This window comes from Scaptodrosophila lebanonensis, unplaced genomic scaffold (assembly GCF_003285725.1).
Source record: "Scaptodrosophila lebanonensis strain 11010-0011.00,11010-0021.00 unplaced genomic scaffold, SlebRS2 tig00000024-arrow-pilon, whole genome shotgun sequence".
Classification (NCBI taxonomy): Eukaryota; Metazoa; Arthropoda; class Insecta; order Diptera; family Drosophilidae; genus Scaptodrosophila; species Scaptodrosophila lebanonensis.
The window spans coordinates 20675658-20688858 of record NW_022060538.1 but is presented as its reverse complement, the minus strand read 5'-3'; the positions used below and the strand labels follow the sequence as shown (position 1 = coordinate 20688858).

Genomic DNA, 13201 nt, shown 5'->3' with positions numbered 1-13201 from the left:
ACGTATAGAAAAAACATATAATTCAGTAATATTTATTTTGTGCGCCAAAATCCTATAATATATATTTATGGCTCAAAAATCATTTCAAAACTTGAATAATTCATGTTAATTTTTGGTGATGAAGTTATTTCTCTTGCAAACCAAAGTAAATTACCAATTGAACTGGAGACCCAACTTAGAATTCCATTGGTTTAGTTTGGTTGCCTGTGTAGGGTATTTAGGATTCGTCGTGTCACTTCCTTGTCTCTTATCTATATTTTTTGTGATCGTTTTGTTTCCTACTTGCGCAAATAATGATCCCCAGACACATTCCAAGCTCCCCGTTTGTTTTTTTCCTCTTTGCATGCGTATTCACTGCAAAGATTATTTGCAATGCTTCGTTGCCATTGTGCCGCAGATGGGTGGTCGGGTGGTCGGGTAGTCGCTTGGTTGGGGTCTGTTGTTAGTGTTGTTGGTGTTGTTGCTGGGGAGGATGTGGCGGTTGCCGCTTTGTCTACAACAAATCACTTTGTTGGCGCAGCACTTTAATGTCAGGGATTAGGCATTAAGGTGAGATTTCCCAGACTGCTCGACGTTGCTTGCTTGTTTGTTTGTTTGTTGGTAAGTCCATGGACGAGTACGAGCATGAATGTGCGTGGGTGTGCGGGTGTGTGGCCCTTGCGGCTGTTGTTGTTGCTGTTGCTGTTGTTGAGATGTGTGCCATTGTAGTTAAGGTGTTCAGTAGTGTGTGCACACAAAAATAATACTTGTATATAAATACACTCGTAAGTATGAAAGTGTGTTATTGTTTTTTGTTTGCTTTACTGCCGGAATGCTGCAGTTGAGTGGCGAAAGCTGCAATAGTAGCATTTAGATTTAGTTAAGCGTAGAGCTTTTTATGCTAATGCAGCCTAAAAATAGAAACTAGTGCAGGCTAATCGAAAGCCCCTATATTTTGAGTTCATCTCAATCAGCTGAGATTTTGTTTTTGCTCTTTGCAAGCGAATGAATTGTTGGATTCGTATCTAAGTTACCACTAAGGTTGAGTTCCGACTAAGTAGGGTGTCAGCAATCTAAACGAAAACAGACTAAAGGCTTGGTATAGCTTCAGCCTGTTTCGTTAAATCCCTTCAAAACTTATTCACCAAGGTGTTTGAGTCCGATTTTGCAAGCCCTATAGTCTGTTCGCCTCCTTCTTCTAGTAAGTCGCCTGTCAATACCTGATTTAGTTACTTTGGCCTGGACCTCAAAGGCCATGACCCTCTCCCAGATTGGTAGTGAAATGAAATGGATTTCAAGCACAGAATCGGTATCGCTCAAAGGTGGCAACATTAAAGCTGAGAGTAAAAGTTTGGATTGGATTGTCCATATTCTGCATAAAATATTCAAGCAAAGCCTGTTCTCTACTACCTTCCCAATTACATTTGTTCTCCCTTGTATGTTGGGTTGTTGAATTTTTGAGCTCAGAATATGTTAATAAAATGTTATTTTAAAAGCGCATCGAAACAACAGAAATTTGTATTTTATTTCTATTTTTAGCTCAGCTCAGCATGTTGCATATATGGATATGTATATTTGAACCATCAGCAATTACAATAACAGTGTCGGTCTTTGCATTTTCCGCCCTTTATGTGTTCGTGTGGATATCTATTTCTACCTGTCGTTGGCATTTGCATTTTGAGCGCGCTATTAAAATATTCGAAAGCGAAAAGTGCGATCAAAATCAGTGTAATGCTTTTTGCCTTTTTATTATTCTCACTCGCGCAAAATGTTTTACAATTCATAAAATACACAAAAAGAGCCTAACTTTGGGTGGGCGGTGAATAGAGAGCAGAGGCTTCTGCTGTGCTGCCTCATGAGCCGCCCATCAACTGCAAATTGCGCACACAAATTGTCTGCTGCCCCTTCCCGCGGATCCGCACACTCACGCCTTGTCTATTTTGCGCCTGTAAATCGTAAATCAGGGCAGATTATTGTTGCGCTTTGCCATCCCCCCGTCCAAGCCACCATTCCACCACTTCGCCGTTTCGCCATTTACATTTGTATCTTTGCTTCTGCTCTGCAGCGTTTTTCAATTTGAAGCAGCTTAAAGCGTTGTCTGCAGTCGCCGGCTTGCCTCCTTCTCTGCTGCTTTATCAAAGGCCGTTGTTCTTCATAAATATGCAAATTTTGGGCTGCCGTTTCCCCTTGAGTAGCTGCCACTGCCACCGCCATTGCCATGACTCAGCCGCCTTGCTGCTGTTTTGCAGTTGCGAAAAACAAATCGGATTTACTTTGACTAGCTGGTGGCTTTAAATTTCATTGCCAGTCCCTGCTCCTTTTGTCCCCCTTCTGCGCTTCACTGTGCACACGCACCCGGCACATAAAAATATTTGATTATTTGCTGCTTTCGCTGCTCTTAGTTCAAAGTTATTTGCAACTATGGCCAGCATATGCACATGCCGCATATCTTTGGCTTCCATTTGCGGCTCTATTTGGGGGAGTGATGTGTGTGAGTGTGCGTGTGTATGTGTTCGGGAGTGTGTCTAACGATCTTGATTACTATTAGAGGGCGCACGTGATTCTCCAGGCATGTGCGGCAGTCAAGGCATGCACTCAAGCGCGCACCAAACTGTGGAATTTATGTGAGCACTACACGAGCTTGCTTCATGTATGGACACACGCGCCAAATCCTGGAGTTGTGCATTTAAGCACATTTCAGAGATCTGGTTCAGCTGCCAATAGTGGCTTTATTCATTACCATTCATTGCTTTAAGCTTAGAAGAAAACTAGAGAAAATGTTGCATTTCTTTTGGTTTTCGAAAAGTTATCCTTTCTCATGTACTTTCAATTCAACTTCAGGTCGAATTTCAAAATGTAGACCAAATAATGATAATTCTAATAATTTGAATAACATTTTTTTGTAACATACACAGAGAACACATTTTAAACTTAAATAAAAATTAATCTCTTCATTGTTAATGGATGATAATGCTCGATGAATTGTTGCCAAAGATTTGATGACTATATTTTCAAATATTCAAATATAGTACAATGGACTGACTTTTGAATTTTTACAGATTTGTTTTTTTTATTTCTTTGTCCCCTAAATAACATAAATAAATAAATAAATAACATAACATAAACCCTAGTCTATGTTAGCTAATGATTTTTGGTTGAATCGCAAATCAGCGTACTACCTACATATGTTCGAAAAATATAGCTAATGTGGGATTGGTCTGGCAATTATGCACAGCCAGTCCACCACATCCCTGAAAAGACGATTAATTATCGATACAATTGAAGTGATCAAGCGGATCAAGACGATTTCAAGACGGTTTTAAGACGACGACTCATTTCAAAGTTTCATTTAAATTCATAACTTAACATATTATGAAATACCTTTATATTAAACAATATAAACAAAAACTACAAGTCTATTTCTTTCAACAAGTTAAATAGACCCAATCCCACACTAATTGGCGAAACATTTTGAAACGTCCTGCGCAATTATGTGTAATTTTAACTTATTTTTGAACTAGTTCAGAAATAACCTTTGGCATGACTTATGCCCACGTGGCTGTTATTGAACGGTAGGTCCTGCGTAGCCTTTGTTGCTGTTCTCCTTGGCATGAGGCTTGCTTTAAGCATTATTAGAGGGCACTCTTCTTTTATTGCGTTACTCAAACGCCCTGTTGCCCTCCGCTCTTTGAGGCTTGTTGGGGCGCTGACTTGACTTTTTGACTGTTCTCTGTCGCACCATGCTTAATTGAGCGCCATTTGAATACACTGTGCAACCCCTAATAAGCACACCTGACTCAGTCACCCCCTGTCATTTGCCCCTGCCCCGCATTTTGTTTATGTGTGCTCTGTTGTCGTTGTTGTTGTTGTGCTTGTTCTTGTGTTATCTGTCGATCTGGCGCACCCGCTTTATTACAAGCACTTTGTGCTTTCTGTGCTAATTAGTCGCACATTAATTGCTACTGCTCGGACTTTGTAACTTTTGTGATGCTTTAAATACCTGCACAAGTCGGCCCCTCCCGTTCGTTTTTCACGCTTCCGCCGCGCATTTAAAGCTCATTTTTTTGCTCTAGCTGATAAAAGTCCAATTAGCATTGCAAAATTCGCTTAGGAAACAGTTTTTTTATTTTAGCAGAACTCGCGCTTTTGATATTTTCCGGTGGCCTTCAACACAGAAAAAAAAAGTTGTCTCTTGTGTTATTATGTTCGATATTTGCTGGCAATATTATATTATTTCGCAAGCGCACAAAGCACGCTGAATATAAATAAATAAAATGCCCACAGGAATTTCATTATACAATATATACACACATTGGCAGCCATATATATATATTTTTTCTGGCAAGCGCACAAAAGCAGCTTTGCATGCATAATTCGTGCGTATGAATTTTATAGAAACGCTGCGGAGCAACGGCAAACAAACGGCAGAGCACAAAAAATCAATATTATTAAATTGAAAATCATAAACTTGATTTAAGACCAGGACCAGGACCTGAACGGCAAGCCTTGGACGTTGCAGGCTCAGCAAAAAGTTTTCCAGAGACTGTTGAACTCCTACCAGTACAGTGCGCTTTGCAATTATAAGACACCTAAAGGATTTTATTTTGAAAGTTCTTCTCACAATCTCTGCCACAACAGAGAAACACTAGCAACTACTTATAATCTATTATTGCTACTTACAAGCTACTTTTGTAGTGAATTTAAGAGTTCTTGTGTTGTTTGTAGCTAAATCATTTTTTAGACAAAATAAAAAAGGAAGTTTAAAGAAGTTCCTCTGCATGTTTCTGGGAGCTTTGATATTAACTTTGAAGCTTTTAGCCTTGTTTATTTATAATGGAAAGTAATTTTAATTAAAAAAAAGTTCTGTTTTCCTAAAAGTCTGCAAAATGAAGCTTAAAGGAATTAAAAGTTTCTTAATTGCGATCAGATGTAAGTAATTATTAGTCTTCTCTGTAATAGGATTTCCCCACTCATCGTGCGAGTTCATAGAAACTTGTAAAAGCTGTCAACAAATTTTAAAATATTTCTACAGCTCACAATAGAACTCTATTTTACAGAATGGAAGAATATAAAGAAGATGAACTTTCAATTTGTTGCTAGGTGAGAGCGCGAGGGGTATTTTCGTGCCGTCTTAGACTAACTACTTGAGATCATTATTGTGGAGTCCAATATTCACGAATACAAATATTCTGTAGTAGACTTTTCAATTGCAAGTGCTACTAGATAAGTTGTGAACCAGAAAAACTGTGTATTGGTCAGCTTGAACGTTTGCCTATAAGTAGTTGCTTAGATGAGAATACTACTTACTACTTAATCTTGTGATGTATGTATGTAAGTATGGCAGTCAGCTATTAGTTGTGAACATTTTTGTAAATGAGCGCCAGATTTTTCAAATTGAACGTATCTTGATTATGAAACACACTGTAGCTTCGCAGCTTCCTGGCCAGTCAGCCTACTTGCCTGCTGGGCTTTCTGCCTGTCGCCTAGTTTTGAAGTGGCAGCTGCTACAACTACCTACATACCACAATGCTCAATCATAGCTACAATGCAGTCTAGCACACGATTCTTCAATTTAATTATGAGCAAGTTTGCAAAATGGCTTGGCAACTTTGGCTTAGCTTTTCAAACTCAGCCAACAGTTGAGGCAGCAGGCACCGAACTTACGAGCATGTTTCTGTTTTGTTTTCCATTGCTCAGTTGGCGCTCAAGACTTCTGTACTTTTGCTTAGCCTTTTGCCGAGGCTTTAATTAATTGAATTGCACTCTGAATTTGCATGTGCATATACTTTTACATATACATATAGAATATGTGTATTTGGAGTTGCTTGCAGGCATTTGCTTGTTATAAGTTGTTTGTGTGTGTTTTGTTGCAGCTGCCAATTGTTTGCATTTAATCAATCAAATATTTATTTAAAATGTTGCACTAGCAGTTCCTCTGGTTATTTAAGAATTTTAAAACTCTCGCTGTTGCTTTTATACTTGTATTTCTTATTCCAATTGACAGCGAGTCTTGAGCATTAATTATATTCCGAAACTTTAATTAATGCTCTAAATGAAATGCGAGCTCCTGTGAAACTTTTTCAATTCAACAAACTTGGCGGCCGTTAATTATAATATTTTAACTACAACTAGCAATTGCTGGGCAATTAAAAAAAGTGGAAAATTAACAAACAAACAAAAAAACAGAAACACGAAAAAGAAGCAGCGAGAGGTAAAGAAAAGTTAGAAGCGGTGGCCAATGTGCATGAATTAAAGCAATTTACATGAAAATTTCATAAATATGTAAAGGCGCAGGACACAGACTACACGTTGTCCGTCGTATCAGATTGTATGTATATTTATATGGTGTGTGTGTGTCTATATTATTGTATTGCTGTGCCTATCTGCAAAGCAAACAAAAATGCAAAAAAGAAGCGCGCACAAGGTACGCATAATCAAAGCAAAAATTACCTAATTAACATAATCCACAGTGGCCAACAAAGTTGGGGCGTTTGTGGGTGTGGTTCCTGCGTCCCTTCCTTTCTTCCTTTCGCCCGTTGATTGGGGCCACTTTTTGACGGTCAAATGCGCGCGGCAGTGCGTTGTCCTTGTCAATGCTGCTGTTGAGCTCTCAAAATCCTCAGTGATAAGTTGCCAGGAGATGCTGCTTCTGTTCTTCCTTCCTTTTTTCTCAGCTAGTGCGACTTTTCTCCTCGCTGTCTCCTGCTGTCTGCGACGAAACGCGACACGAGACGCGGTTGGCGCTGATTAATATGCAGACGTTTAAATTTCGCTTTTTACTTGTGCTTTGCTTTATTCCAGCTTTCTTTTTTGTTGTGTTTTGTACTTCTGATTTGTGTTTATTGTGATTTGCGTGCTTTGTCGCTGCTCGTATTGTTCATGTTGCTGTTGTTGGTGTTGCTGTTGCTGTTACGTGCGCGTGAGTTATTTGCGGTGTTTCTATGTTGGCTTTAAGTTAAAGTTTTTTGTAAGTACTTCAGCAGTTTTTTGCTTTTGTTTTTTAATTTTCTGCAGTAGGGATAAAGAGTGGATGGGATTAAGTATGAGCAGCGTGTTGCCGTCTTTGGAGTTTCGCAGGCACAACTTTTTCCCCACCGTGTGAGCGTGTGTGTGCATTTAAGTTTATCTGAGTGCCGCTGACGTGTTACGGAAATGAGCAGATTTTGAAAACAAAGCGTAGGGAGCACACACCCAAGCTGTTGTTGTTGTTGCTGCTGCTGCTGCTGCTGGGACCAGGCAAGACCTTGGGCAAGGCTGTAGTGTGCGGTGCGGAAATGAGTTCTGGGTAGCTGGCACGGAAAAGCATGAATTTGCTGAAAAGCAGGGCAGCGCATAAAAGTATGCTACATAAAAATGAACGAACAACAAAATAAATAGTGACTTGCTAGCCGCCTGTTTGTCTGCCTGTCAGCCAGTACATCTGTCCAGCAGCACACAAACACACACAACAAACGAACACACACACACACAAACACGCACACAGAGACAGCGCGACGTGCAAGAAACTGCGAACATTGACGCCTTGATGTCTGCCAGTTTGACGTTTGTTCCACAGACAAGAAGAACCACAGCATGCACGCATACACAAACACTCATACATACCCACAATCATACTATTTACACACACACACACACGTACACGCACACATGCGAAACAGCCATTGTTACCGACTGTTGTTTATTTGTTGTTGTTTCTGGCTTCACTTTAATTTAATTTAAATTCGCTTTCGGCTGTCACAAATAAACGCATTTGATTGTCTCTCACTAATTATTAATCAACACACACGCGTAGTCTGTCTCTACTGTGTGACTTGGTCGGTTGAGCGCGACGCGTTCTTGCGGGCTGCGATGTCCTGGCGGTTTGTGAATTCAGCACTAGACTGAGCTAAACGTGCTGCCAGGACATGCTTATAAACAGAGTGAAGGCATTTGTGCCTTTTGTCTGCTGCTCGGCTCGGCTCGACTCGAGTTCGAATTTGAGTTCGAAACCTACTGCGCCGGCGCATGCTCTTGGACACTCTCTTTCTTCACTGGCACGTTGCCAGCGGCTGTGCTCTTCGCATGTTGTTTTATGTCGCTTGTTATTATTTTGTTTAGTCCGCAGGCGACGTGAGTATGTTTGCTCGTGTTTATGTGTGTGCTGGTGTGCCTGACATTTGTCGTTGTCATCACCTGTTAGCATTTGTTGCAGTCCTTGAAAGTGTTTACGCATGTCGGGAGCGGGTTTGTTTGCGTGTGCTGGCTTGTATGGGCCAGATTAGGCCACTACCTTTGGCAGTTGCTTAAGTTGGCTGCGTAATGTACAAATTAGCGCATTGCCGGACAAATTACGGACACGCTGGCATTGCTTGTGTGGAATTATAGTTGTCTTCGCAAACTGATAATAGTATTGAATACATAAAGATTTAGAAATAGTCTTTGAAACAAAGCGCATTAATTCCTATTAATTCTTATTAATTCCTATGGCATAGGTATCATAGAAAGGTGGTTGAGTAAGTGTCTCTGCTTCCAGTTATTTTCACATTCCATTACACCTTTTTCCTCTGGCAAGTCTATTACAATGGGAAGTAGACATTTTCTCTCAAAGCCGGTGGGCAAGACAAACATCAGACGGAGTACGTTCAAAGTTCAAAGTCAAGTGGCAGCATAAATGCAGCAAACTCTACTAATGGCTGCGGTCGTTGATGATGCTATGTAATAATGACATGTGTGCGCCTTTCGGGCCCTCAACATCCTCAACATCATCCTGCTGTGTGTTGTCTGTGCCAACGATGCGTGTTAAACTTCAAATTAATTGCTGCCAAAAATATTACACAGCCGTGCTTCTGATGGGCCGAAGAGGATGCACAGAACGAGAAGAGATGGATTGGGATTGGAGCTGTGGCATGGGCTGTTGGCGTCGACCGCAGTAGACCACAAGCACGTATGCTCAGACTACAGAGGCGTTAGGCGGTACCAAAAACAACAACAGCACACAAATTATGCTGTTGTTTGCGTCGCCTTCGCCAACGACGAAGCGAAGGTCATGCATGCATGCTTCTTTCTGTATGTAACGATGTGTGTTGGAGTGTGTGTGTATGTGAGTGTACAGGTGTTTGTAAAACGCGCAAAAGTCATTAAATGTGGCTGGCAAGTGTAGCGCAGACAATGCAACAACAGTAGCTGCAACAACAACAGTCGGTAACGAGGTTCATGTTTAATGGCATGACGCTCGAGGCGACAGCAAAAGCGGCAGTTACGGTAGTTCTGGCGCTTTTGGTAGCTACCGTTGGCCAGCCAGCCAACCAGCCAGCAGCTAACAAATGCAACTACAAAAGCCCAAAAGACATGCACTAATATCGTCGCAGCCGTTGTTCCATTGTAGTCGTCTACATCAATGTGCTTGCACACTCACAAAAAAAATGTGGTCCAAATATTGTTCGTGATATTAAATCATTAATCATCTGCTTTGTTGTTGTTTTGAATATTTCTAACATAAAAACCATAATTCGCATAGAACACCTACCTTTAGAGAATTATAGTTGCAAGTTATATATACTGTGCACAAAATAGAGAATAGATGCAAATGATAGATTGTGGAAAGTCTGATATAATCAAGTCTAGAAAAGCATTGTTCGATTTAGGAGAGACATTTAAACGTTAGTCGCTTATGCATTGCTTAGAGTTAATCAGATGTCTTCGAGCAATATTAATCTTTTATGGATAATTATCTTAAGCAACTTTTACTTCGCTCTGATTTTTCTTCGAGTGTATGTACATATGTAGGTGCATTTGTCCTTGCGTGTCCTTTGTGTGTCCTTTGTGTGTGTGTGTGCCTTTTGAACCTGACACAGAAAATTGTGTTTTAATGACGGGACATAGCGTTCGGTGTTATTCCTGCTACTGGTCGTTGGATCGCCTGCTGCCTGCCTGCCTGCCTGGCATAGCCAAGATGTTAATAAAGCGTCACACGCCGGGCACATTCTTTGGCAAAATGCGAGGTCAGGTGCTCCTGGTGCTGGTGCATTTTAGAGAAGAAGGGTGGCAGGGCAGCGGAGCAGTAAGTCAGCTACATGGCTGCCTGCCCTCAAAATGAAGTTGTTGCTTCGGGCTGCAGGCGAATGGGGAACCAGGTGCGTCGGCTTACCTTGACTCCTGCACACACAATAGTCCCTGAAGACACAGCAGTAGCAAACAATGCAGCGCCCATGATGCAATTTTTGGGCTTTGTTGCTATTTTTGCACCCACGATTCATTTCGGCTAACGCACACTCACTTGTTTCACCTAACAACCAGTGGATTTGGGTTCACTTGCATGTTCAGGTCTTTTCTAGATAGTACAGTATGATAATTTGGTAAACTGAACCAGGTTCCTACATTGTCTCTACTGATAACTGCACTGTAATGCTGATAATGCTTATACAAGTAGCTTTAACTGTTTCTATTAGATATACAGGTTTTTCTGAAATTAGTCATTTTATTTAGAAAGCCTTACAGATCTGTCGGCCAAGAAGCAGAAGTCTGTGGTGGCTTGCTGTCAATATGAGAGCCAAGTTTAAACCGTTGTGGACTAGCAGAATAATTAGAAGCTTCAAATTTATTGATTAAAATCGTCCCATCTTTTGGAAATTAAATTAAATTGAAATTCTTTATATACTCTTCGAAGTCAATCATGAATATTGATTAGAACTTTCAATCCAATGTACGCTGATGTACTTTTATCGGCAGTTTTTCCATAATATTTGTACAATCTATTAGTAACAGGGTGGAAATATTTCCTTCAAATATTAATGGAAAATATAATTACATGTTTTAGACTACTTTAAATATTTGTAAGCAACAGTAGTCCGACATTACGGTCGTAGAAAGAAAGTAAAATCTGCGCGATGACCATTTTTATGACTAATATCTTTAAACAGTTTTTTTTTCTTTATCTCTTCAAATTATAAATAGAAAAGTAGTATAACTATTTGTTATTGAAGTAGCACAATGCTACCACTGTTCATGGGCGAATTATAACAATTCCATTGTACTTGTAGACTATTCGTTTTCTTGCATCCTCCTTCACCGCCCACTTGCGCTGAAGTGTGCTTGACCAGCAGCTTTGCAATTGCATCGTGTGTTTATCTACATATATATGTGTGTGTGTGCGTGTGTGATTTGCTTGAAGTACTCTTGTTTATGTATTGCAGCAGTCATAATGATTGTTAATGGCCATTTGCATTGTTCTAGTTGTTGCCGCCAGTACCCATGCCCTAACATACGAATTTTCCACACTTTTCAGTTGATGAGGCTCCGGCTCAGAATAACGATAATGAAGGTGACAATGAAGGCGATGATGATGACGAAGATGACTCAGAGAATGAGGAATTTGGTGAGCAGGGTAAGTGTATTAGAGTGTAAAGTTGAAGCAAACTCTAAATATTCATTTAAAAATCAAACTTGTGCCCCCCCTCTACCCGATTTAGATAATGGACTGACCGAAACGACATTCAAATTCGAGGATTTTGCTCGCAGGTAAATTGGCTAATGGCTAATGGCCATGTAGAACAAGTGGAAAAGTGGAACTTTTTGTATCAAGGCCATTCGGCAGCAGCCTGGCATTTTGTGGTCTAAGTGGTTGCAGTGGTGTGGGCGTGGCTGCGGGTGTGGGTGTGAGTTGGGTGTGGATGTGGATGGGCGTACCACATTGGCCACATTTTATTGCTGTTATTTGAAAAGTTCTTGAGCTCGGCGGTTTGCATTGATGGTCGTGTTGAAAATTGTAATTGTATTTTTAATTGAAAGGCAGCAGTGCAAAACTCAAATTCAACTGTCCTCGCCATTTCGTCTCGCCCAAGACTGAGGACCCGCCCCCGTCTAGTGTCGCTCGTGGCTACTAATTAAGGATTAACGTCAGAAATTACTTGCGCCAAAGTTTTATGAGCGCCAGCGCTTGACGCGCAGCTGCTGCTTATTGTACGCGTGTGTGTGTGTGTGTGTATTTGTGGTTGTGCGTGTATCTGTGTGTGTGTGTGTGTGTGGCACAGTTATAATAAAATGGCGTCAAGTTTTCAGTTGTGTTTTGTGCCCGCGCTCTCGTTTAATTTTAATTGCGCGCCTCTGCCGCCGTTGTTGCTCCTGCTTTTATTTCAAATGTTTGCTAACAACTTTCGCGCGTTCAAATTTGTGGTCCGCAGCAAAGGCAACGCCAACAACAACAAGAACAACAACAGGACAACAACGATAACAACAAGAGCCACAATAGCCGCCCTAATGTCTAAAAGTGTGGCATACTTTTATGGACAATGCGCTTAAATCATAATTTGCTAAATTTTGCATAATTTAATTGGCATTTACGCATAAATAGCAGAAACTGATACAACTTCCATCTCCCCACAGGCTATTGAATCCAAAAATAGTGCGCGCCTGCACAGTGGTGCTCACGGATTGGGCGCAAATACCCACAAAATCGCTGAAAGCCGCCGTTACCATATTGCACCGCATTGCCTATGGCTGCTGCTGCCCGGGCATGCTCTACCAGGTAAGTGAGATCGCAGCTAGCCATTGTAATTAAATTGTCGACACTTGAAATTAGTTGCCGGGAACACCCCCACAGACTCGATGCTGCTGCCAATTTCGCGGCTTTTTAATGATTTGTATCCTTGCCCGGCGTGACTGTCTAGCCTTCCAGCCTGCCTGCCTGCCTGCTGTTTTTAATTCGCTTTGCAATGACTTACGACTGGGGCGACAGTGCGACGGCACGACCTGCGTCACGAGGCGCGCATAAATCAAAGTCAGCGGCAACATCAGAAGCAACGAAGTAAAATACCAGCAAAAACAAAAAGAAGCGAAAAATGCGCATGGCTTAGCTGTGAGAGCAGTCGGCCCGCGCCATCCATAAGCTATGGCTCCGGCCTCATTGGGCTCCATGCCTCCACGCAGCCTCCATTTTTTGCAGTCACTGTCGTTCTTTCATTTTTATGGTAATTTGTACAAATTAAGCGAACCTTTTTTCTATTTGTGAAAAGCCACAAACGATATTTACTGCGCGTTTCTTTATTTTTCTTTCAACGCGTGCGCTGCGTTGAATATCCCACCACTCGAGCCGTGCCACTGCCACTGCCCCTACCACTGCCCCCTACCCCTACTGCCACTGTTACCCTCCGCTAACCAATGCCCCGCTCCGTGCACTTGCCCCATTTTGTGTTGTCAGTTGGAATTTGAACTTTTTAAGCCTTTTACGCGCTGCCTTAAGTCGGTT

At 41.3% G+C, this 13201-nt stretch overlaps 1 protein-coding gene across 1 annotated transcript in view; it reads left to right on the top strand.

Moving 5' to 3' along the window:
• LOC115620998 (protein timeless homolog) overlaps nt 1-13201 on the top strand; it is a 108893-nt gene that overhangs the window by 90863 nt on the left and 4829 nt on the right. The window contains exons 12-14 of the mRNA XM_030514518.1: nt 11243-11341; nt 11427-11475; nt 12340-12481. Of these exons, the coding sequence (XP_030370378.1) occupies nt 11243-11341; nt 11427-11475; nt 12340-12481 (290 nt within the window). The remainder of the gene's footprint in view (nt 1-11242; nt 11342-11426; nt 11476-12339; nt 12482-13201) is intronic.